The sequence below is a fragment of the Apus apus genome, chromosome 26, assembly GCF_020740795.1.
Source record: "Apus apus isolate bApuApu2 chromosome 26, bApuApu2.pri.cur, whole genome shotgun sequence".
NCBI lineage: Eukaryota > Metazoa > Chordata > Aves > Apodiformes > Apodidae > Apus > Apus apus.
In genome coordinates this window covers 4,846,285-4,873,188 of record NC_067307.1, presented here as the reverse complement: position 1 = coordinate 4,873,188, position 26,904 = coordinate 4,846,285, and the positions used below count along the sequence as shown (strand labels likewise).

General features: G+C 45.7%; 1 protein-coding gene across 1 annotated transcript in view; it reads right to left on the bottom strand.

The window, feature by feature from the left end:
- The window catches only part of ANTXR1 (ANTXR cell adhesion molecule 1), a 102,522-nt gene that overhangs the window by 11,760 nt on the left and 63,858 nt on the right, over positions 1–26,904 (bottom strand). The window contains exons 15-17 of the mRNA XM_051640633.1: positions 19,069–19,164; positions 18,407–18,574; positions 11,375–11,455 (exon numbers count right to left, since the gene is read on the bottom strand). Of these exons, the coding sequence (XP_051496593.1) occupies positions 11,375–11,455; positions 18,407–18,574; positions 19,069–19,164 (345 nt within the window). The remainder of the gene's footprint in view (positions 1–11,374; positions 11,456–18,406; positions 18,575–19,068; positions 19,165–26,904) is intronic.

Genomic DNA, 26,904 nt, shown 5'->3' with positions numbered 1-26,904 from the left:
GAGATCCTTCACAGAATTTGAAGTAAGAGCTTATTTAGAGTATCAGCTCAGTCATGTTGGCTTATGAGTAAAGCTCACATACACCTCTGCCCATAGCACTGTGCATCTGAGGGCCCCACAGCACAAACTGGTTCTGCCAATTCAACCTTCAGTTGAAATCTTACTCATAAGCTTACTCATAACTTCTCACCGGTGCCTGGTTCTTCAGAACTACCAGAACCCAGATAACACCCACTGCTCTGCCAGCCCCTGGTTCTGGGTGTCTGTAATTACATTATGCAGGGCTGAACCAGCTGGGGAAAACCTACTGAAAAAGAAAACACTCAGATAAAAAACTCCTACAAAAAAGTGAAACAATGTGATACAGGCTTCTACCTTGCCAACTGTGAGTGTGGGAATGAGCTTAATACCCTCAGTCTTTGGCCCATGCCAGAGCTGGGGAGTGTGGCTCCTTCAGTGATGAGTGGGCATTTGTGTGTCAGCAAACAGGCCTGATTACTTTTGCAGGAGAAACTTTTGGCTCCTTTACGCCGTGGGATGGGCGTCATTTCCAGGAAGATCTGGTCATTCTTCCCATTGTCTTTCTGGAAAGAGGTAGCTGGTCTTGGAGAAATGCTAGAGTGACACATCAAAGACAGTGTCTCACACAGGGTTGTGATCTTTCATCTGGAGGTTGAACAACAAAGTCTACTGGGTATGAGGAAAAGAGAGAAAATTTCAAATGAAAAGAAAACACACTCTCTTGGCAGCAATAACTGGAACAACTAATCAAGGGTAGTGGTAAACATCCCTCTGGAGAGAAGGGAAGAGCCTGCAGGATCTGTTCTTCCAGAAATCAGGGATCTGGGGAGTATCTCTGTGAGTGCAATTTGCCTTTGGGCAAACAAGGGAGGACATGGTTCAGGACAGGATCCTCCACAATGTGAACGTGAGAAGAACACAACCCAATGGCTGTTTTCCCATTACATGACTCAGGAAAACCACTCTGTGCAGGGCAGTGCTAATGGCTCCAGGAAATGGGAATTACTGGCTGTTGAAGATGTCCTACCAGTATTTAGTGAGAAATAATTCCCATCCCTTCAATCCCTGTTTGCTAGAGTTACCTTGGCTTCTGAGACAGTTCTCTGATGTCACTGCTAAGGGCATAACCTTGTGACTCTGCCTAGGGGAAAGTTTGCTCTGGACAAGCCTGGGATGCTCCCCTTTATGAGCCTGATGATTTTTAAGGTCCTTTCCAACCTTCACCATTCTATGGCTCTGTGATTTGGTCGTCCTGCAAGCTGATGAGCAGATCACTGGGCTTTTGGCTGTGGAGCTGTGAGTTCCAGGAAAAAGAGCTAATGTTTAGGTTAACTTTTCCATGGCTAATAATGGAAAACCACACAGCAACAGTATGTGCAGGAAGGTTACAATTCTGTTCTCAAGCTCTGCAGCCTATCAACAGAAACCTGCCAGCTTAGACTCAACCATGGGTTAAACAACAGCTCTGAATCTGCAGAAAAAAGAGTCATCAAGCAAGTAGCAATGTGGCACAGTGTATATCTGTGTGTGGGGTGACTTGGGGGTCCACATAGCTCATTTCTTCTCAGGTCTGAAAAGGGATTGTGGTCTACTGCTTAAAGCAGGGGCATTTAAAATAGTGTCTCCTACTTTCTGCTCTCTGTTTCAGGAGGTTTCTGTTCATGACACTGTGAACAGCATGGTGTGAAATGAGGCAATCATCTTGCAGTTGTATTTTCTCATCTCTAAAATAGATTCCTAAGTAAGAGAGGACTCAGGACTTCCCAGGATGATAGGTTTTGTTCATATGCTTTGTGATCTTCATAGCTAATTAGTAATACCTAATCTTCCCCATATTACCATTTATCTTGGCTATTTTATAATCAAACAGATTTCATGGCTTTCATTAAACCCACTGGAGGTTTGTGTGGCAGAATTTGCTCCTCAGTATCCAATTATGTTCAAATAATTATGGCTCTGGGGATGTTCTCATTGAATTTGTGCACTCTGAGCAAAGGCCCAGGCTGTCACATTCCTTCTGTATTTTTTTGACACAGCTCTAATACTGCAGCCTTACATTAAAAACAGTATTGCTGTGTGCCAGCAACATGCCTTGCATGAACCTGCTAACTCCTGGGTTTATTGACAGTGCATAAGGGCTGACAACCAATCATTGGTGCTGAGGCTGAAAGGAGTTGCCTTTGTGCTCCCTGTGCTCTCTACAGGGTGGGATTTAGGCTATGATTTACCAAGTACAGGTGCCTGCCACTTGCAGGGACATGCAGGACAGAGTTCTTCACTACTGGGAGAATCCTGCACTCCTCTTTGAAAAAGACTTGGCAGGGGTGGCAGGCACAGCACCTGCAGGTTTCAGTGGGACACCCATCTCAGCAGAGGGGAGGTGGAGAGCTGAAGCCCTGGCAGCAGAACAGCATTCTCTAAAGCAGCACAGGCCAGCTGGAGTGACACCAGCCACCCACCCTGCCATGCTTCACGTGTCTGTGGCTCCTCCAAAATAGCACATACATGTTTGGAACTTGTATGTGTATTAACAAAAATGGATCAGGAAGCAGGGCCCTGCAGGTATTAGGACTGTGTAATGTCAGGGACAGCTGACCAGAGAGGTGCTCTGTCAGGCACATTGGACTAGATGATCTTTTGAGGTCCCTTCCAACCCCCAAGATTCTGTGATTCTGTGTGGCTTTACCAATAATATGCTTCACACAATCATGGAATGGTTTGAGTTGGAAGGGACCTTAAAGCCCATCCAGTCCCACCCCCTGCATGGGCAGGGACACCTCCCACCAGCCCAGGCTGCTCCAAGCCCCATCCAACCTGCCCTTCAACACTGCCAGGGATGGGGCAGCCACAGCTTCCCTGGGCAACCTGGGCCAGGGTCTCACCACCCTCATACTAAAGAATTTGTTCCTGATGTCCAACCTCAATCTCCCCTCTTCCAGTTTGAAACCATCAGCCCTTGTCAAAAGTCCCTCCCCAGCTTTCTCCCAGCCTGTCTGTTGTATGACACAGTGCTGTGGTGTGAGCCACTCTACTGACTGTCCCACTCCTAGATCCACTGTGCCTTTGTCTCCACAGCTTCCATCCTAACTCTTCAATATGAAGCTGTCAGTTCTTCCACTTGGTGCAGGATATCTGCCCAGGGTCCTTCAGGTATCACAGTATCACTCTGGTTGGAAAAGACCTTCAAGATCATTGAGACCAACCACATCCAGCCCAACTCTGCCGCATCCACCACTGAAACCTGTTCCCTGGCACCACATCTGTCTTTTCAGATGTCCCCAGGGATCGTGGCTCAGCCACCTCCTTGGACAGCCTGGATCACCAAGTCTAACTCCCACCCCAGAACAGGACAACCCCAAAGTTCACACCATGTCCCGAGGGTGTTTCTTGAATACTGTCAGGTAGCACATGCCTTCACACCCAGGATGGGGGCCTGAGCAGGGGAAGCAAAGGTTGGAATTAAGCTGTGGTTTAAGTCATCTCTTTCTGTTCCCTGGACTGGAGGTAAAGCATCTCCTGTCAGTGCTTTTGTTCCTGGGTGGTTTTGCATGCCTGGCAAGTCCCTGGGTCCCTCCGGTCACTGATGTAAGGCCTAGGGTTCCCCTCACAAGCTCTCCATGCAGATGAACCCAGACACAGTCCAGATTTTTCAGCTGGGGCTGCTGCTTATTTTTAGGAATTTACTGAAATCCCACAGGAAACAATGCTCGTTCTCCCATAAGGTTAAGGAGAGTAAATCCAGCCCAGTGCTGGAAGCTGCAGGAGGGAAGCACAACACAAACGCAACATCAACACTCACTCAGCAAGAAACATGCATGGGAGAGAAGGGATTGCTAGACTCTGTCACAAGGGAAATCCCTCTGCATCAAACCCGTCCTCTGTTAGAGGAATTTCACTTTTACTGATTTCTAAGCACCTAAGCACCAACATAACAAACTTGCAGTGTTTTCTGTGAGATTTTATATACCTGGACACTGTTCTGCATCCAGTCTCCTGGGTTCTGTGAATGTGCCCCCACAGCACAGCTCTGTCTCTGCTCCAGCACGGGGTTTACTCCAATAGTTATTTCACTCACCCCACAGCTGCAGAACTGCTCACTCCACGCAGAGGAAAGTTTGAGCTATGCTGTTCCATTGGCTTGTTTTGCCTTCTGCTCTTTAAAACAAACTAGGAACCCTTTTTGTTTCTCAGATCATTATACCTGCTGTCCTTTCCATGAGCCCCATGCAGGAATACCCTCTGAGCACAGAGCCTGCCCAGTCCCTCACTGCTCTGGAAATCTCAGGTCAACACTTAGACAGACTAATTTCTTGCCTCAATTCAAAGCACACTTGACAGTAAAGCTCAGCACTTGTAATGGTTTCAGTGCTGTACTCAAATCCAGACAAATGCTCGTTCATACAGTTTCTCAGGTGAGCAAAATGCAGTTGTGTGCTTTGGGCTAGAGAGGATGGGATGGGAAGAGGGAGCAGAAACAAGCACCTGCCTTTGTATCAGGAGGGGAGATGGCACTAAGGTAGGTGGAGAAACCCACATCACCATCAAAGTGCTTGCACCCAGACACCTGCCTTCTGGCAAACAAAAATATACTCTGCAAGTTTTGCACAGCCAAACACACCTGGTGGTCCAATCCCATGTCCCACCAGTCCAGAAGTCTACTGCTCTGACCCAGCAAGAGTTTTGCACAGTCCTTCTCCTCCAGCAGTGCCTGTTCCAGGCCCAACACACCTGCATGCACACATGGACTCCATTTTGGCTGGAACTCTGCACTGATCCTTCTTTGGAAACTGCATGGGAGAGGTCCTGAGGGAGAATGAACTAGCAAGAGGAGTCAGTCCTTGTGGTTGAAGGAAGATTTGAAGCACAGTAACAGATTACTCCAGCTGCTGGTACAGATCCAGTGTTCAGCACTGCCACATGGTCTGAGTGTTTCTCACTGTATCTGTCTAGAACTGCTCTGTGGCAGCACTGTCCCTGCTAGTTTAGATTTTATTTCCTTCCATTTCAGCACTGTATAGAGAGTGAGGGATGACCAGTTATTTCCCAGATGGACCTTTGCAATTCCACAGCTTTCTCCACGAGACAAGGAAAGTCATGGAAAGGAGACTTTGTTTTCTGAGAGTCTGAATTTGCCAGAAATAGACACATTCCTCAAATGGCCCAGCACCAATGCTGATCTCCTCTGTGAAACACTCCATTAAGTGCAGCAGATTAAAGGTATTTCAGGTCTTTCAAAGCACAGGAATGGACAGAGAAAGACATTTTACTACAATATTGTAATGATCCAGGCTGCTTTTTTCCTCCTCTGTGTTTTTTAGACACTTTGATTGCCCACTCAGCTAGGAGTGCTCAGGGGGACTTGTCCCACGCACTGAGATTCATGGTTTGCTGAAACAACCTCATAACTAACCACAACTTGTACTAGAACTGTATCACAGAGATCTAACAAGACATGAGCTTATGTGATCTCACCAGTAAACTTGAGAAACTACTAGCTCTGGAAAAAGCTCCTCTCCCTGCATCTTCCTGAATTCATGTAGGATACATCTTCACACATAATTATACAAGGTTTTATTATCTTTTTTCTCCATATTTATACCTTTCTGTATCTGCATTTACCTATACAAGCATAAAATGAAAATGCAATTAATGTAATGCAAATATAAAATACAATTTGGTCCCAGATTGAGATGTTCCTGGTCAAGTCTGCGCTTGAAACACTATTAACAACCTCCCTCTAAATTCCAGACAGAACAATATTTATCAAGGAAATGCAACTGACACTTTGAGGAGACACTTATTATTTGGATCCTGTGCTTAGTGAGTGATTTGCACAAATAAACATTCCCTTAGTACATTATAAATGCAATAAAGTATTAGAAATAAATATATATTTAGAAATCACCCTCTCTGATTTTGTTTCCAATGTAAAAATAACCTCATTAATGCTGACAAGAATGCAAACCTAGTCTCTTGAAAATGTGAGAAGACCACAGGAATCCCATGTGACTCTGGCTTCCTTTGCCTTATTTGAAACATCTGTGTCTGTCGGTACCTTCAGACCATTTCCAGGTTTGACTCCAAAAAAATAAAGACTTTCACAACCTTTTTGTGCATCTCAGCCTCACTGTGTGCAATTCAAACCAGGTCCTGAACATCCCTCTCTTTTCCTTTGGGATAGAAGATGCAATTTAAAAAGCCTCCTGCAACCCAGTCCGAAGTTTGCTTCATGGTTTGCCCTTGGGGATGCGGACAGGCACCTGGCTGGGTGCTGCAGATACAACAACGTGCTGGTCAGGACCTGTTGCTTCCACAGAGCTGTCGTGGGGTCAAAGCAAGGTGAGACTCTGGCTCAGGCTGCTGCCACACTATGGCAGGGATCCTGCACAGAATCACAGACTTATTGAGGCTGGAAAAGATCTCCGAGATCATCAGGTCCAGCCTATGACCTGACACCACCACATCAGCCAGACCACGGCACTAAGTGCCACATCCAACCTTTCCTTACACACCTCCAGGGATGGTGACTCCACCACTTCCCTGGGAAGTCCATTCCAATGTCTGATCACCCCTTCCATGAGGAAGTGCTTCCCGACGTCCAACCTAAACCTCCCCTGGAGCAGCTTCAGGCCAGGCCCCCTCATCCTGTCACTGGTTTCCTGGGAGAAGAGTCCAACCCCACCTGACTCCAACCTCCCTTCAGGTGGTTGTAGAGAGTGAGAAGGTCCCCCCTGAGTCTCCTCCTCTCCAGGCTAAACAACCCCAGCTCCCTCAGCTTCTCCTCACAAAACTTCCCTAAAAGCTACAAGGAGGAGCTGTGTTGAAAGCAATTTGTACCTCCTTCCTTCTCTATCCTGAAGAAGGAAGGAAGCGAATTTCAGACTCTTGATGTTGTCAGATGGGCACCTTAATTCACCCACTGATAACATAACCCCCCAAAAAAATAAATGAAGCCAGATGAGAAATAACTGAAAGGCACCTCTGTTTACTTTGGAGTCTGAAAAGGAACTGGACTTAATCCCAGGGTTACATCATTTTCATATAGAAGCAATCCCTTCCTATAATCAGCTACTTTATCTGCTGCCAGCACATTTGCTGAGCTGTTCAGAAAGATCCCTTGCCTAGAATGAAACATGGATTCAGCTTCAAACACTGTTGAGTAATTGGTGCTGATTATCTGCTCCAGCCCAAGCAGCTTCCTAGTTACCACAGCAATTGTAGAGACATCCCCTGCCCTGAAGTTCACATTAGTCTGTAACAAGACATTGGTTCAGGGCAGTGACTAATAAATTTGCAATTTATATACATAGCAGTGGATAATGTGGGGACTGAAGCTTAGATTCCATCCCTCCTCCTTTGTGTGACTTCAGATAATCCCTTCTCTTTGCCTCTTGTCTGTTTGTGCACTGAACCCCTGAATCAAGGGTGAGGTGCCTGGCACTAGGAGTGCTTCTTCACTGCAAAAGGTAAAGTTATTTCTATAACTTGACTAGTCAGTGCTGGATACAGGGTTAGATGTTTCTGGACAACAAGAGGTGGGTAGGAAGGCTCTGCAGAGGGACCTGGACGGGCTGGATTGATGAGCTGAGGTTCAACAGGACCAAGTGCAGGGTCCTGCACTTTGGCCACAAAAACCCCCTGCAGCACCACAGGCTGGGGAAGAAGGGCTGGAGAGAGGCCCAGCAGAGAGGGACCTGGGAGTACTGGTTGACAACTGGTTGAACACGAGCCAGCTTTGTGTCCAGGTGGCACTTGGTGCCATGGTCTAGCCCATGTGGTGGTGTTAGGTCATAGGCTGGACTTGATGGTCTCTCCAGCCTCAACAAGTCTGTGATTCTGTGTGAATATCCCATGGCCAAAGGCTCCTGTCTTCAGATCTCAGCCTTCTCTCCACCAGCCATCAATTTTCCGTGCAAGGCTTTGAATACTTATCAAGCCTGAGAACGCACCATGTGCTGGGTTTTTAATCTGGTGGCTCCATTTGAGGGTGCTGGTACTACAGGATTCCTTGCTAATCACTGGTTCTCCCATTCCCAGGGCATCTCCAGCTACAGCTGGCAGTCTGCAGGCAGCATGGGCAGACCAGCTTGCTGCTGAGGAACCCTGGAGTATTTATTCAGTTTGTGTCCTGGAGTGTCCCCTGGGTGGTTGCTCAGTTTGACTGAAACTGGGCTGGTTAGTCTGAGACTCCTCTGGGTGACACCAGGTAAACTTCCATCAACAAACACCCACTTCAGAGGAAGGGCTGTGTTTATAAGCAACCCAGAGGCCCTCTCATTGTGATACTGGTGAAAGGTCTCCAAGCTAATGGTAAGGATTGGATCCAAGCTCATCAAAACCAGTCTTGACTTCCCAGGCAGGGGATTCTGGCCACACAGCTGTTTGCACAGGTAGAAATTTCCCACCATTCCAGGGCAACACATTCAATTATTTTATTTTGCAACACTGTCCTGCAGACACAGGTTTAGTTTAAAAAAAGATTTTCTGGGGAATTTCTCCTCTTCCTTGATAGTTTTTCTTGCAAGGAAAGCAAAGTGTTCACACTGACTCAGGACTATCTGCACTGAAGGCCCTGAGCTGCACTCATCACTGAGAAATGTTTCCATGCTGCCACTCCCATCAACTCAGCACTGACCTTCCCACTGGATTTCCACTCGCACCCATACAGTGATGTGTTTTCTAAGATAGTATTTGATGTTTGCTGACCTTAGAGAAGCCACTAACCTTAAGGTAGCCTGAATCATGTAGCCTTTGTATCCTCAGGTTTAGACATGCATTTCCATTTCTGTGAGAACAGCGGCAGAGAGAAGAATAGAGGGAGATTGGCAGGGATCAAATAGGGCTCAGAGTCACCTTATTTTTGTGAGGTGCAAACTTTGCAACGATTATTGCAACCTCTTGCTTTTCGTTTTAACTGATATTTCTCCCAAGGCACCACCACAGCTGGTGGATTGCAGTCCTTCACCTAACAGTAATATTGTCTCATTTCCTCCCCCTCCTTTACACAGAAGCCTCTAAATGTTATAAAGTCGACCTTTGTAACACTCAGCTCTGGTAAAATCACGTCTATAAAGGAGGTTTGACAGCCTAAAAGCAGCATCCAAATCATGAGGAAAGTCTACAGCAAGATGGGAGATGGCTCAGAAATCTCAAAGCTGAACCCAGTGCTTGAAAGCTGATTATTCTCCCAACTTTAAATCTGAAGTAGGGAAACAACCTCCACATTCCTGGAGGGCAGGGGAAAACCCTGCCTAATTCTGCCATTTCAGCTGTGTAAACTAATGAATGTCATGTCAGTGTTTTACAGTCAGTTCTCATCTTGGTTTTGCCTGCCAGGAGTGACATCACCTGGTAGCTATGTCACTACTGTAAAGGATTAAACAAAAACTTCAGTCTGAAAGTGATTAAAAACATCAAGTGGGTCACACATGTTATTCAAAGATGACAAGCACTCAGGGCTCATAGTTTTGTTTACACAAAGGAAAACAAATGTTCTAAGAGCAGTCTAAGCTCACACAGGGGCCTTCATATCTACACAGGAAAGCACCCAAACATTTGCAAGTCTTCCAGGAGTCAGCTGGAGGGAAACAGGTATTTTAGCAGCTATGAGCCTGGGTGCATTTTCAGCCAGTGTCTCTCCCACTAAACACCTGCATCCAAGTCAGGGACACTTTATAGCCCAGCAGAATCAGAAAGAGCCTCATTTTCTTGGAGGCTGGACCATGTCCCACCTGTATGAGCTAATTCTGCTGCTGCTTATGCTGACAAGACACAGAACTGCTGGTTTCAGGGGTACTTCACCAAAAAGGGATGGAGCCTGCTGGCAGCTGCACTACCAGGAACTGCTGCTAACTCTATCAGGTTCAGTTAAACAGCTCTGGATTTTTTAAAATGCAAGTGCCATCTTTCATGTGAATTATCTTAGCGTGTCAAGTAAAACAAATTATTCAGCAAATAAATTCTTCAAACCCTGATTTCTGTGGGAAAACTGCCAGACATCAGCAATCTGCACGTTATGATCTTTTCTCCCAGAAATGAGTATCACACTCAGGGAACATATTTTACCAAATCTGAAGGAATAAGATATTAAACCTTTCTATTCACAAATGTTCACTGGAAAGGTTTCCATTCAATGGAAAACCTTACAGGGAGCCAGATGTTACAGAACTGCAATTCTCCATCAAAAAAATTACATTGGTGAGCTTCTTGAAGGCCAGTGCTACAGAGTTACCTCCACTTTGGGCCAAATACATTCCTGGAGCAACTCCAAGCTGCTCTGTTGGTTGATGTCAGATTTGTGTAAACCAACTGCATCAGAAATCAATATAACTAACATTTTTCACTGTGAGGTGAGTGTGGACAGGGGGTCAGAGAGATGTTGAATCTGCATCCTTGGATTGGGAACAGCCCTGGGCAACTGACTGTAACCATCTAAATTGCAAGGAGTCAAGTCTTATGGCCACCCCAGGGATTTCAGCTCATCCCTGTTGTGCATCTTGAACACAAACTAAATGTGCAGAGCTTGGGTGCAGCTCTCCTGCTCCCTGCCCAGCTGCACGTGGTGCTTAGAGCTGAACACAGCACCAGAGTGTGTGTTGGCCACTTCAGTGCCCAGGTAGGTCCCTCTAGAGATAGATCAGGATAGCTGTCTTGAAATTATTTAGGATACACACAGATATTTAATTCCACTGAAAAGGAGGAGATTAGTACCTTGGAGATGAGAGAACAGCACTTTAGAGATGAGAGGTAGCTCCACAGTCCCCTGCTGTTATAGACACTGTCATTCCTGTGACATTCATCCTTTCCCTTCAATGGCTTCTGTTTCCAGCCATCAGCACACATTAATGTATAGAAATTTGCATGAACCCAGGTTTTAACTAGAAATATTTGGGAATACTCCCTCCCATTCACACAACAGTCGAAACCTAATTCTCAGACTTTAATAAAGTGCCCATGAAGTCTGAATTTATATGGCAAAATATAGTTGTATTTATGTGTATGTTCAGAGAGTTACTCCAGAATGTAAGTTTTTAATGGAGGAAAATATGTAGAAATATTCCTACTATTCATTAGAATTAACTATGTAATTAAATGACAGCAGCTTTTATATCTAAGAGCAAGCCTGTACTGAGCTCTTCAATGGGTATTTCTGGCTCTGCACCTGGACAAGTTTTCACACTTGAAACTGGATCAAACTGCATGAGCTGCCGTTACACACCAAGCTGAGAGATGCGCCTGAAGTTTTGTTTCCAAGCTGTCCTTAGGCCCCACGTGTGAGGGCAGTCAGAAACTTTAGAGTGACTTCATTTTTATTTTCCACTAGCTGCAAACACAGTGTTTAGAGGCACAGTACCTTTTCTCCTGGCTGTGGGCGCATCACAGACACCCGGTCGTAGCCTTTCCGCAGCAAGACCCAGAGCGCGTCCAGTTTCCCCTGCAAGCCAAAGGAACACAGTGTCATCTCCTGGGCAAGGACAAGTGTGCTGGGCAAAGAGCAGGGACAACACAGCTTAGACCTACAGTTTTTACTTAATAATTTCCTGTGCTGGTACAAGGTGCTGGAGGAATGTTTTCTCTCACTGAAACTTGCTCCAATCTGGCTGCGAGTGCAAAGGAAGAGCTTTAGATGAGCAGTAAGCAGACACGTCCAACAGCAGCCAGGTGTCTGGCCTTTATGTCTCCTTCTGAAAATCTCCAAAGGAGACTGAGATACCTCCTGGGCTGAGAGAGTCCAATGCCCACTCAGCCCCTGAGATTGTAGCTAGCAAAATGCTGAATCAATGCAGAAAGCAAGCAGGTGAATTGGTACGATGCATTCCCCAACTATTCTGGCTCCTCCTCTGCTGGCTGAGTGGCTGGCCTCTGGCTCCAGGTGGTCACTGTCACCTCTTAGAATATGTTAAATATTGCCAAAATAATCTGCTGGGGAGAACTCACTGAAAAACTGTCCACACAGCCAAGGCAGCTGAGTCCCAGGGAAGTGCCCTGGTGTCAGCTCCATGCTAACAAGAAAATGTCAGGTTTCTGGGTCTCACACAAGCTCCCCAGTCCCACTCCGAGTGTCAGTTAATAACTGCATCTTTTCCAGGCAATAACTCACATCTTTCAAAGTCCCCCATCCCCCCAGTGTCAGCTGCTCTACAGATGCCACCCTCCATACATGGCGCTGGTTTCACCAAGCTGTTCACCTCACTGGGTGGTCTCGTACCCACTCATAGACACAGACAAGTTCTTCTCAAAACCCAGCGTGTGGGAATCTCTTGATGACAGACAGTTTGGTTGAGATATGGGGTCAGACCCTTCCTGCCATTCCTAAGATGCTTCTCTGCATTGCAGACAAGGCTGAACAAACAGGCTGAAGAAGGCCAGGAGGAGCAGCACAGGGCTCTGCAATGTAGAAACACCCAACAAATTATCTGCTCTGAAACTTACACCTGCTGCTGAAAGGTTCCCTGCTACATCCGCACTCTAACAGGGCAGGGTTTCACTTTCAAAACAGATGCAGCTTCTGCAGAAGTGCTTACACCAGTGCAGCACCTTGGCTGGCTCAGTGGAAGACTACAGACATGTTACAAGCTGAAGATTAATTTCTCGAACTCTCTTTCACACTCAAACTTCATTTGACCCTTGGTCTGTTTAATGCACAATACCCAGAGATTTGATTTCTGGAGAGGCCGAACAACAGACAGCTTTTATGAAGCTTCCCATTAGTATTGTTCTGGATGCTACAAGTGCATGACACAAATGATGTATGAGCAGGTACCATGAGTGAAGCCCCAACCAGCAAAACTTGGTAAATGTTATCATATCTGCAGAGGTGCAGACAAGCTACTCTGAGAACATGCAGAGTTGTCCCTTGGTACAAGACTATTTCCTGCAGTTGAGAGGATCAAACCCAAAGACATGCCTACCCCTCACCTGGCTAACAAACTCATGTATGATCACTACCTGTTTCCTGGAAGAAAAGACTGCAATATCTTGTGATAGCAGGATTGCCTCGTACAACTATCATGAGACAAATGATGGAAATGGAAATGTAAGCTGAATATTCCAGTGAGGGTGGGAAAAGAGCAAGTGATATCATTAGCAGCAAGGAAGGTTCCTTTGCTGAGAGCCTGGATCCCACACTGAGAGGGAACTACAGTGTCTGTGAAGGTGAGACCTTTCCTGACAGCCAGGGCATTTATTTACAAGGTCCTCCAATGATGCTGGTTCTCTGGTATCTAATTAAAGACTCAATGTAGACTCTTCCTGTCATGTAGACTCTTCCTGTCATGGGGATGCAGAGTCTCTCTCTTCCCTTTTCAATAAACCAGTAGGGCTGTAATCCTCTTTGAGACCCTGTATTCCCCACCCAGTGTGTTAAGCCAATGGTTCAAACCTTATTTTGGAGTTGGAGGGAGACATGGGTGGAGACAAATACAAGGAATGATTACATGGATCTTGTTTCCACAGGATAGCAGGGAAAAGACTTCCCAAGGTGAGAGCCAGGAAAGTCTGCTGTTCTCAAAGGAAGCAGCAAGAAACTCATCTGTTAGACCCTTCTGCATCTGGACAGCATAATCTCTCAGATCTCAGGGAGGCCATCCCTGCCTATCCCAATCCATCTTTCTCTCCACATCAGAGCTGGCTGAAGTTCTTGATCTCCTGTCCCTTCTCACAACTTAAGAAATAAGCACCTTTTTCTTTCATTTTTTCCTTTAGGAAGCCAGAGGGAAAAGTACAACTTCCCATGGAACAGAAAAGTCCTTTTTACACCACAGTCCTAACTTCCAAGAGCCTACCAAGATTTCTTGGGAAAAGCCAAGAGCTCCATCTTTGGGAGTCTGAATGGAGCTTCAGGGTCTGCTTGAGACATCTGGGTGGAAAAGAGGGAGAGTGGATCATGGAAAGGATGACGTTGCATGAAGCAATGAAAACAGTAATGCATTCACTTGGAAACACAAACAGATCTGTGCTCTCCAGTGGATGTGTCTCTGTGTTTGGAAACTCCTTTGTAATTGAGGCACAAGTTTGCTTGGAGCAAAAAAAAAAAAAAAAGTCTGGAGGCAAATAAAGCTTTGAGACCTACTAGATATGGAGTCCAGAAAGAAGAAACAATCAGAGCAGATGACAAATAAAGAAAGGCATAGTTTCAGACATCACTTTAACATAAGTGCATTCTCTTCCTGACTTGACCATTAATTCAGCACTGTATTGACCCTGGTCAAGTGAAATGCTGAAATTATGTTTCAAAAGTGGGATAATCCAGTTGGCATCATGCTAAGAAGTAACAGCAGCAAATAAGAATAATGACAATAAGAACAACATCAGTCTGTTAAGAGTCAATAACCATATTTGGTATGAAATAAATCCCTGGAGCACTTCAAAATGCAACCTAATCACTCTTAGCTCTCTGCCTACCTTACAGACATTACTCTGGGAAGAGTAACAAAGAGAGGGAAGAAAGTCCACCAGATCAACTGGCAGAACACTCTAAGCAAAGCCTGGCACTTGTGCTGCATGGAGAAAAGAAGGCATGGGGATGAGGGAATATGTAAGCTATCAGGAGACATTTCCTATGGGTGAGGTCTGGTAGTCTGTGAAATATTCCCCCTTGAGAAGTGGTGGAAGCCTCTATGTTATTTTGAAAACCAGACTGGAAAATGCAGTGAAGGAGAGATTCAAGTTAGCAGCTGAGAGCACAGACCCAATGATCTAACATGCTGTCCCTCACCTCCCTCTGCCTGTCAGGGCTCTGGGACAGCTTCACCTGCATAACCATGCAAATTCATCTTAGGATGCTTACATCTTCAGGACAAGAGCTTCTGCCAAGAGTGCTGATTCCTTATTGCACAGGGAGAGAAAGAGCAGGACCCCTGATTCATTGGAATGATCCCCCCTGTTTTTAATGAGTGCTCATGACTGTATGTAGGGAAAGTGTTGGATAATGTTATCCCACCTCCATACACTGTCTTTTTGGGTGCAGTTCAATGAGGGCTGTGGTGACAATTAATAATCAGGTACTTTCTTGTCCATAAATAGGCTCAGGCTGCTAAATACTACCCAGAACTCCCCAAAGTTGTAGGAGTATTTGGACATGGCATCTTGGATTGGAACTGTCCATATATATATATATATATATATAATTTGAGTAGTAGATAAACAAGACATTTCTAAAGGAATTAAGAATATATATCACCCCTGAGTTATTCCTAATATTTGTAGCCCCCCTTATAACTGAATTCTTGCTGTTACAAAGCAAAAACTGTTCCTAGTCAGAATCAGGACTGGATTGGAACCCATTACATACACTGAATCTCTTCTCCAAGCCTCTCTTCAACTTTGGAGAATTTCCAGCTGCAAACTGGAATTCCTGTTCAGAACTGATTTCCTACCATGCTGAATAAACACTGAAAACTAACTGAAAGTCTCCTGAGGCTGTAATCCAACAGCATGAACTGGTGAGGTCAGAGGAGAGAAACTCAGCATAACTTCTATGGGAAAGGGCTCAGCTCTCAACTAATGATCTCAGGTAGTTGTACCCACATGGATTCCAGCTGCCTGAGCAGGTACCCAGGGCTCTTTGTGCTAAAATCAGTATTTCTGTTACCTCCTCTGTGGTTAGAGGACAGCTTTGTGTGCTGGGAACCCTCTGACTGCAGGCAGAAAGCAACTGAGCTGCATCTCTCAGCTGGATGAGGTCACTTCCATGAGCACACAGTAGGAGTGAAAGATCTCCCAGATGGGACCAGTGTGTTTTACAAATGCTTTGCATGATGCAAAGAGGGAGCACAAGGCATTTAGGAACAAAGGAGCAGCTATATGGGATGGTGCTGCACTCTGAGCTGAGAACAATTGACTCTCTAACGTGTCCCGCTGTGGGAATGAATTACCTTTGTGAACACATGTTGAAGTCATTATAACACAATCACAAATGACTTGCTGGTAGGCTCTGTTTATTACATGATAATCTTTAAGGGGGAGAAGAGAGAGGGCACCAGACCAAAGTTTCAAAGATGCTCACATTTCTGTATCCTCCGGAAACCACTCTTACTCCCTGATGCATCCTTGCCATTCCCAGCACTGGGTTTGAACCAGCTGCAAGATCAATGACTGAGGAAAGCCAACACACCTGACTTGCCCAGATTCCTATGGGCACTGCTTGGAGCTGATCAGAAACAAGATACAACACAGGGAAACCTGGGTGTGCGGCAGTGTCAAGTATCTGCCCTAGTGAGACCTCACTTGGAGTACTGCATCCAGTTCTGTCTCCCCAGTTCCAGAGGGACAGGGATTTCCTGGAAAGAGGAAATCCAATGGATTCAATTTCCAATGGAGGCTACGAGGATGATGAAGGGACTGGAACATCTGTCTGATAAGGAAAGGCTGAGAGACCTGGGGCTTTTTAGTCTAGAGAGGAGAAGACTGAGAGGGGATCTAATTAATGTCTATAAATACATGAGGGCAGCAAGAAGGCAGGGACAAGCTCTTGTCACTTGTGACAAGTGACAGGACCAGGGGCAATGGATTCAAACTCAGCATGTGAAATTCCACCTCAACATGAGGAAGAACTTCTTTCCTGTGGGAGTGACAGAGCCCTGGGACAGGCTGCCCAGAGAGGTTGTGGAGTCTCCTCTGGAGACTTTCAAGACCTGTCTGGATGCCTTTCTGAGTGATCTGCCCCAGTTATTTTTGGTCGTGCTCTGGCAGGGGGGTTGGACTCAATGATCTCCAGAGGTCCCTTCCAACCTCCACCACTCTGTGACTCTGTGATCTGCATTGCAAGAACCTGGCTAATACAAGGTCTGACTAGACTGCTACTGGGGAGGAAGCAAACAGGAGAATAAAACCTCTGCTTTCCAGCAGTGAGGCCCTTCCCCACTCCTCAGCATGAAGTTCAAGGTGAACTCTACTCACCAAAAGATTTACTACACATTACACACACCCTCCTTGCAGACTATTTGCAGATAAATTGCCTGCAGGGGGTTTCTAAGACCCTAACCAGGATCTCCACTCTTCAACATGAGATCCAAGCTCCAGTGATGCAAGGTTTGCACTTGGATATGAAATTTGACATTTTCAGTCTTTTTTGGGACTGGTAACTACAGTGCTGCTACAAAGAGCCCCAGGCTCAAACGAGAGGAGAAAGATACTAGCATTTCCTAGAAGAGTTAAACCTGAGAAATAGGAATGTGGGATTATTTTTATGATTTTTCTTTACTTTGAAGTGGTTTTGCAGTGGTTAAGCTGTTCTCCTTTCCTGAGGACAGCTTAATTTGTCCTAAATGCAAGAGAGTAGCTTTCTGACACTGGAGTGCCCTCATACCACGCTCTGGATGATGTGACTAGCATCTGTTTTGTGTGGTTTGTTTCTCTCAGCCCACAGGAAGCATTCATGTGTGCAATGAAGAGTTTTGCTTTGGAGAAGCAGTTTCTACTTTGTACACTGCCAACCATTTGTACTGGTGAAGACACACTGGAGAGCAGCTGCCTGCCCCGGGACAGACAGCAGGGAAGGAGCCTTCCCAGTGCCCGTGGGTGGCTGTGGTGCAGCTTTGCCAGGTATCAGTGTGAACTTGACTTTCCCCAGCTGAGGCACTTGAATTCAGCTCCACTTCTTGCAGGGCATCCCCTTCTTGTGAGGAGACCGTGCTGTCCTGCAGCAAGCCTGGCCTGTGACCCATGCCCATGCCTGCTGGCAGACACTCCTCTGCTGCACTGCAGCCCTTGATCTGAGAACAACTCTCCCTGCTGACATTCAGCAGCAATTTTCTTCTTGTTTTCTCCCCTCTTCCTAAGGAAAGAGGATGCCATTTATTCCTTACATCTCAGGGAATACTCAGCGTGGACCAAAGGGCCTGCCCTTGGCATCACACACAGCATCACAGAATCATTCTGGTTGGAAAAGACCTTCATTGAGTCCAACCATAACCCAACTCTACCAACCATTAACCCAACTACCAAGTCCAGTGCTCGAACCATGTCCCTCAGCCCCACATCTACACATTTTTTTTAAACACCTCCAGGGATGGGGACTCAACCACCCCCCTGGACAGCCTGGGCCAGTGTTTAATGACACTTCCAGTGAAGAAATTTCTTGGGTAAGCACTTGTTACAAGTTAGCTACACCACTGGAAGAGATCAGGATCCTACTCTGGCTTAAGAAAGCAACACAACTCCAAAACCTGATCAGCCTGCTGAGGAATTCCCATTGCCCCACATGGCTCCTTTCTACAGCACCTCCCCAGAGACGTGTTCAGTGGGACTCCCTCACATGCAGCGCCCCTAGCAGCACCTTGAGACAGTTTTGTGGACAGTTCTACATCTTAGTCTTGGGTGTGAACACACTAAATCCAAATTTACTGGAAACATCCCATGCAGTTCAAGGCTGGACTAGACTTACCTTAATTGGAGAGTACCACTTCCGAGGAGAGGAAGGTCTGCGCATGGTGTTGGCAAGGTTCCTGGGTTCAGGGAACTCATATTCCTGTTCTGGCATCTTGACTCTGGCATTTTTGGCTTTCTCTAACTTAGCACCTTCTTCTGTGGAGCCCTTTTCTCCCCAGCGCACCTAAAAAGATGGCACGAGGGCACATTAGACTGGAGAAAGTTACATCCCTGCTGTAAGAACTAGATCCTGGTTCCTATTTTCCCAGTGTCCAAATCCAAAGTGAAGAGTGAGTCACAGGCTGTGAAGCTTGTTTCTAGACTAGAGCCCAAACTTTGAACTTCTCCTTCTTGGTGATATGTGAGAAATGTGAGTGGGGGAGGTTTTCAGAAGAACTAAACATATTTTCTTGCAATTTGTATGGCAACAGTGCCTTTGTATCCCAGGCAAGGAGCAGGATCTTGCTGTATGGGAAGAAAAAGATGGTCCCAAACTTAAGGAATCTATGTTTGGCTTTCAAATATTTCTAGACAAAAACAACCTGGTTCAGATGTACAAAAAAGCTTCAAGAAGGTTATGCCTATCCCCTTGAGTTTCTTTCTGGATAAATGGCAGGGGGATATCACAGCTCTGTTCACAAACAGGATCTTCTGATACATGAACTGGTATCTAATCACCTCCATTCGTTTGATGCCACCAACTCCTCGTCCACCATAGTAAGAGGCATCTACTGTTGGCCATTTCTTCTTTGGAAGGCCATCATCATCTTCCTCCTATAAAACAGAAGGGGTTGTACTCTTAGGAAGCATGACCAGAGATCATAGAATCACAGAATGGTTAAGGGTGGAAGGGATGTTTAAGATCATCTAGATCCAACCCCCTGCATGGGCAGGGACACCTCCCACCAGCCCAGGCTGCACAATCCTCATCCAACCTGCCCTTCAACACTTAAGGAATGGGGCAGCCACAACCTCCCTGGGCAACCTGGGCCAGCACCTTACTGCCCTCATGGTGAAGAATTTCTTCCTGATGTCTGACCTAAATCGCCCCTCTTTCAGTTGAAAACCATCACCCCTTGTCCTGTCACTGTCCTCTTTGGTGAAAAGCCCCTCCCCAGCTTTTCTGGAGCCCCTTCAGGCACTGGAAGGTGCTCTAAGGTCTCCCTGGAGCCTTCTCTTAAGTAATGACCAGTCACAGGCTGTCCAGTCCTTCGAGCCTGCTATGGCCACTGCAGACAAGGTTCTGGTCTGTCACTGGTTATTTTCCAGAGGTTGTACACTCATGAAAAGAAAATGTTTCATGAAATAAACACCACAACCACTTGAAAGGTATAGTCCAACTCCAGCAAGAATGTGATTCATTTTTTTATTATTATTATTTTTATTCCTTTTAAGGAGACTCTGACTTTCATCACCTTTAAATTCAGGGAATTGTTTCCAAGTTGCACAATTACTGAAGCAGCCACCAAAACAGTGCTCAGCACAGCTCCAGAGCTGGAGTCTTTTGGCTGCAAGCCTGGTTGATACGGTAACCATGGGTGATGGTAACAGGGATTTGCCTTTTTGCCATCCCTTCACTTACCCTTGTTGTTTGGGAGAGAAGAGCTGCTGCTCTGAGGAGTGTTCCCTGCTCCCCATTCTGGAGGAACCCTCCAGGGCCCAGATAAATCATAACATTGTAGTTCAAATTTGGCAGAGTTGGGGGGGGAGGCAAGAAACCAACCAAGTCAAATCTGCTCCTGACATAAGGCACATTAGGAGTTCATTTGGAAACAACCCCAGTGTGAATGCCCAACGCAGACATGAGGGGTTGGATTTTTAAGCTGGCCAACTGTAACAGGATGGAAAAGTCTAATGGAAAAGTTACAAGAATGGAATTAGCTGTTATGATGAACTTCTGCCTCTGCTCAGGAGGCTGCCCATGGAAGCCCATGTGGTTGCAGTGATTTTCAGGGGTTTATGCCAGCAGAAATTCAGGCCCTGGAGTGAAAAATGAGACTTAAATTTGGTATGAATTTGCATGTGTTCTGCCCTTACACACTGCAGGCAGAAACCCCAGGTACATCACCACCCACAAAGTTCAACATGCTCAGGACCCTGGTCCTCATGATGACAACCAGATACGACCAAATGAACAAATCAAGAAAATCCCCTTAAGTGTCTTTAAAATTAGTCTTTCTGAAGTTCTAGCAAAGCTATTCTACATATTCTGTATCCTTTGTTGCACTATGTAACAACTCTACATAGGCTCTGACCTATATAGTGCCTTTCCCTTTAATTTCTACAGGTCAGGCTGTCAACTGGCAAAGCAGAAAAGCAGAGTTCAAAAACGTGAAGTATTTCCTGTGAAAAATGTGGAGAGAAATGAAAAATGGTCCCACTCTCTCTCTCTCTCCTTTCTCCCCCCTCCCCCCCCCCCCCTTAATTTTTCACAGGGATTTGGCAAAACTCCAAAACTTAGGAGCTTTCCAAAACTGGAAAAGCCAAAAAGACTTTGAAATTGAACTCCCCAGTAGGAAAACTGAAAATCGGGGGGAGGGGGGGGGAGGAGAAATCCAAGACAAACTATGTTTTTTGTGTCAAACAAAAGTGTTTCTGTTGTTCAAAATACACACAAATTTGGCTGCAAAATTTGTCCTGATCTGAAGGAAGAGTGAACACTTGGGTCATAAATACAAGGTTTCTCTCCTCCATAGCTGACCTCTTTCTCTCACTCTGGTTGGAGCTGCTGAGGCCCTTTGCTGCAACCTAAGAACTTAATATATCTGCATGAAGTTTTCCATGAAGACTTTTTTTTTAAAAAAAATTGGAATCAAAGCCATCTAAATATTTTCCTTCAGTAATTCTCTTTCTCCCTCTTCAGTTGAGCACAGGCTGGACTTCTCACAACAGGAAATACCAAGGTTTAGGAAATCTTCCCCACAAGCCCTTAAAAGCCCTGCAAGTCACTTCACTCTGAGATAGGAGCCTTCCTGCCAGAACAACAACTGAAGAAGCACGCACAAAAAAGACAACAGTGGACACTTGAGAAACAAAGGAGTCACAAGCTTCTTCAGGATGAGTCTGTTTACATGTTTTGAAGGGCACGGGAGGTTTTGCAATACAAGGAAAAAACCAAAACAAAGCCCACTAGTGATGTCCTACACACTTGGCAAATATGCTGACGACATATGTGAGGAGCTCAAGGAAAACAACTGGGAACTTGGGGGTCAGGGTAGGGAGACAGCAGGAAAATGGGAAGGAAGAGGAACACAATCCCCACGTCCAGCATCCTTGCTCACTGTCTCATTCACAAGCCCATGAAGTAGGGCTGAATTCTCACATCCTGCTCAATTTTGCCCGTTTTTTGGCACTGAGCTACAAAGGGGTTTTGCCCGAGGAAGAACTGCACAAGGAACTTCAGCTCTGACCCAGCAGCACTTTAAAAAACAGCCCTGGAAAATTAAAGTGCATTTAAGGATGCTGGAAATTGACTGTACAGAACTTGGCATCTTTCCACTCCCAAAATCTGCTTTAGATGGAGCTAGAGTTTCTTTTAAAAAAGAAGCAGCAGCAGGACAGAGCTACATTTCACAGTCAGAGATCCAGATTCATAATTGCTGGATTTCAGAAACCAAAAATCTGTGTTTATCTCAGAGCCCATGCTGAGCTCTGTATCCTTTGACCCTGACCTGAGGGAACCTCATCTGTGGGTAACACAAGGATAATTCAGGCTCCACTAAGGACATCAGAACCACTCAGGTTAAGAATTCAAACTAAATTGGGCCAGACATAAAAAAAAGTTTGGACAACTCACCCCTCTCCCCACCCTTATAATTATTTTCACAGTTGTCTCTGCAATGCCTGATCTTGTCAGAATTTAGCATCTCTAGAGAGCTCTGCTTGCACAAAGGGCTGTATGACACAACAACAGGACAATCACTCCTCTGAGCAAGAGGTGTTATCATATAATTTAACAGCTGAGGAAACATGGAGGTGAATACACTGTCCTCAAAGCTTCTGGCTCCTTCCTGCCTCCTTTTCCTCCCAGCACTGGGCTCATTTCCAACGTGCACGGCCACCTCGCAGTAGCAGCAGAATTGCTTTGTTGCACCTCAAGGACACCTTGCTTGCCTCTCAAGAAACATTTCCTAATGTTTTGATCTAAATCAAAACTGAAAAAACTCACTGCTTTGGTTTTTCTCTTATCTTTGCCTGTCACTGCCCCAACCCTGTAAACTGCTGTCAGAAAACACTCATGGGTCATGAGCATCTAAGAGAAAATGTCCTGTTGGTGCTTCACTAAGGAGCAGGTTGAAGAAAGCCCTCAAGCCTCATGAGGCCCCAAAAGATCCACATGTAAGCTTATCCTTGAGACACAAATGCTTAAAAAACCAGCTTTTGTTGGTCTTCCTGATCACAGAAACTCATAATTTGTCTATGGTAGATTCCTAAAGATCCTCCAAGTGCAAAGCACTGCATACTCACGTCTTATGATGAAGAAGAAGGATGTTGAGCTATTCCTACTCAGACATTGAGCTACAGGAAGATGAAATAAGGTATTTCTAAGGTCAAGGGAATCAATACTGGTGCTCCCATTGCAACTGTGATGTGATTAAACCCAACTTTAACAGCCTCAGCACTAGCAGAGTTTGCTGTGCTGGGCCTGCCTAGTATTTCACACAAAATTTGACTAAAAAACTCCACATCTTCATGCTGTAACACCTGCACCTCATCTGTTGCCAACAACATCCCAAATCTTTTCCTTTTAAACACATGCCTGTCTTTTGAAAGGTTCCTTTTCTCCCCTCCCCATATTTCTGCAACTCACTGTAAAAGGAGAGTAGAGGGGAAGGAAAAGAGCTGGCAAACCACTGTGCCCTGGCTGCCTTTCAGGAATAACAGAATACATTTCCTGCCTTGCTGTCCACAAAAAATTCTTATCAGATCCTTTATCTGGAGCTGATTTTTCTATCTCCCCAGCAAGGCTTTTCAGGAAGAGACAGGAAAACAATTCAGAAAAGATTAATGAACACCAGCAAGTGAAGGTGCAAGCAGCTCCCTGAGCAGGTAGATCCCTTTTAGCCATTCTCTGGCCTCACGAATGCTCAGCTGGGGAATAAAGAAAATCAAATCACAAAAATCAAAGAAGTTCAAGCTGATCAGCTGTTTTCATCTGTTGGCTTAACAATACCTGCCATGTGGTAAGTTAAATTCCTCCTTTTCATGCTGGCCTCCCATGACTGTGATAACTACCTTCAGCACCTCAGGACTGTGCTGCTGAACAGCCCTTTCTCTCCAGGGCTCCCTTGTGTGTGTTTGCTCTGGTGCATGTGGGTAGGATGACAACAGACATAAGAATTATCCAATTACAGGCTGGTTGGTGGTTTGGCTCTGGTGCCATGCTAGGGGTGACTGTGGAGGTTGGGTGACAGAATCATAGAATTGTTTGGGTTGGAAAAGACCTTTAGATCATCAAGATAGAGCAGCATGGAAAAAACAGGTCTGAGCGAGGGGGAAAGGGCACACTCAGATTATCTGGTAGATCTCCTGCCTGGTTTTGCCAGACTTCAGAGGATTTTGTGTCTCTGAATCCCTTCTGTGGGAGAAACCACTGCCATGACAGAAGACCTAGCAGTATATTTTTTACGTTGCCTGCTCTCTGTTTACAGGCCAAGGAAGCAATGAGAAGAGAGTGTGCCTCTTGGGGATGCCTTAGAGGGCTTCAGTTTATGCACCCTCTGCCTGCAGTCTGTCCTGTGGGACTGCCTAGAAGCAGACCTCTGGCATGGGTCAAGCAGCAAATAGCAAATGGTTGGAAGCTGCAGAGGTGTGCAGGTTGGGTTTGCTTATGTAGAAGATGGGCTGCTACAGTGAGAACCAGCTTCAGCCTCCTGGTAAGCTTCTGGTCTGAGTTGAGCAAGAGTTGTTCCAATAAGCCCAGCCTGAAGGTGAAGGGACACATGAATAAAAAGCAGCTGTGTCTTCCTTCACCACGGCTAGAAAAAGCCTTGCTGTTCACAGGAGGCAGAAGACTGTGGTTCTGATCCACCATCACTGACTAATCACAGACCAGAAAGGTGCTCACTGGCTCCTTGAGGCATCCACCTCTTCTGATTGGCATGAACTCAATCTTTCTTGGCTGTAAGTAAAAGCATCTGTCCTTTATCTGGGCTTAACATCCTCCAGTACCCTGTGATGTCTGAGGAGCAGCAGTAAATTGACAACATTTACAATTTCTGAACGAGTTAACTGCAGGTTTCTAGCTAATAATGGTTTCCTTCACCAACAGTGAGCGTGTCTCCAATGTCTCAAAAGCCCTTTAAAGCAGAGCTCAATAAAACCCTTGGTGGGTCTGACAGCAACTCTACTTTCCCTTCATTGTTGGAGTAAAATGCATTCTCTTTGCAGTGCAAAGACATATGGGCACCAGCTCCCAAATCTGCTGATGCAAGAATTCCTCGTCTTTTTTTTTTTTCTGCCAGGATTTTTTGGAAGAAGTAAGAAAAATCATCTTACTGTAACTGTAATGCTGCTTTCTAAGGGCTGAGCACTGCCATGCTGGAGACAAGCAGCTGCTAGGTCTTCTGCAAGGGACAGAGCTATCTGCAACACCTAAGACAGACTGGATGGGAGAAAATCAACTCCATCTTCTATTTATTTTGAGCAAAGTAGAAAACCTGGAGCATCCAACCTTCTGTGAAAGCATCATACTCCTGCCAATCCCATTCTAGGGACCAGGCGCTACAAGAGTAAATGGGACCAATCAAATGCATCTTTTTCAGAGCTTCTGCTGGTTTTGCACCATGGGGAAGCTCTTCTGTCTGGGAAAAAAAAGCACAGCACAAGTCACAGCTTCAAGTCTTACTCATTTTTAAGCACTGCTCTGATGCTCTGCAGTTTCCAAGACTGTATAAAGTACATTTTCCTTTTTAAGAAACCTTTGGCTGTTAATTGTATAAGCTGGCACAGGGATAACTGAGTATTGAGCTTGGGGAACGTGCTCTGGTGGAAAGTCCAGGTCAAATTCTACCATCAGACTAGCCCCTACAATATTGGCACATTGTTGTAACCAAAGCCCCCCCCAACCCAGGGTTCAAAACCAGCAAGAACGAGAGCCAAAAGATTGTACAGATCTCTTGCAGTGATGAGGAGGCAGGTAAACTACAGATATGAGTTAATGCAGTTTTTCAGGCACTGTGCAGAGCCCTACTCTGGGTACAACCAAAGCCTGGAAAAGTCTGCATTTAAAGCCATCACCTACAGGGAGCAAACCTGAGAGCAAACAGACGTTCTGCTTCTGCACAAAGAGGGTTTGCCCCATGTTCCCCACGGTACAGGACCAGGTTAGTTTAAATTAATACATAATATAAAATAATAATAATAACAACAACAACACAGCAAATATATTGCTAAAGGACACTTCTGAAAGACAGATGAACTGAGGACTGTTCCTCAGCCCAAAGGGCTGCACAGACTGTTCCTCTGTCAGAAGCAGGGCTGAGAGAAAATATAACATGTTCAGAAATATCTTCTCACCAACCTAACTAAACTTAACCTGAGGCAAATATAACTGGCCTACTGCAACTAGTTTATTTTGCAGCAACTGGTTTGCTTTTGCAGCACTTACTGGTTTGATAAAAGGCTTCCTTATACATGAAGCATGCCTTCTCTCTTAGCACGGGGATGTAATCTCCCCTTCCAGTCCTTGGCCAGTGACCCAGCATTCCAGAATGATGTATTTTAATTAATTTCAGCAATTGAATCCCTTGGCTTGGAAGCATGTGTGATGCAGAACAGAGCACGTGCAATTTTAGGTTAACATCTTCCTTTTCATCCAGAGGACAGATGCTACCAAAGCAGCCCAAACAGAAATGTCTACTTAGGAAAACAGGCCAGGTGCCTGCATACAGAGGCATGGGGAGTGTCCATCCAAACCTCCCTTGGGTGCAGGAATGTTCAGGTTTAGAGTTTGGCTTCAGGCCTGTTGAAGGGGACAAGTGCCACCAAGATGGAGGTTCTAGTAGTGGCCTTGGCTCCAGCTGCCCTGAACTATTCCCTGTGCTCTGTGCAGGCAGAAGCCAGGTTGGGTTCCACCTCTAGTGTGGCAGAGGGCTCAACTTTAGGGGTGCTGGTGGGCACTGGCCCCGGGCAGACTCAGGGCCAGACTGTGGAGAGCTCAGAGAGGATCATTTCAGCAAGCTCTTCCACTTGCAAGCTGAAGCAGGCAATGCATTTGTTCCCAGACACAAAAAGCAAAGCAAAGCAAACTAACCAACCAAAGCACTCTGGGCATAGATTTAAGTTTTCTCTTACTCACAGAGTTAAGAGGAACTGGTCCAAACCCCAGTGAAGTCAATGGAAAAACTCCCATTGACATCAAGACACCCCGTGCAGAGCCAGAGCCTGGGCAGTGAAACCCCATGTGCAAAACAGGGAAAGCAAAAAGAGACTCATTGCGTGCTGAAAGCAGAAGGATATTGAGAGAGGCAGATGAAAACCCGGGCATGCTTCTGGGCAGAGTCTGCTAATTAA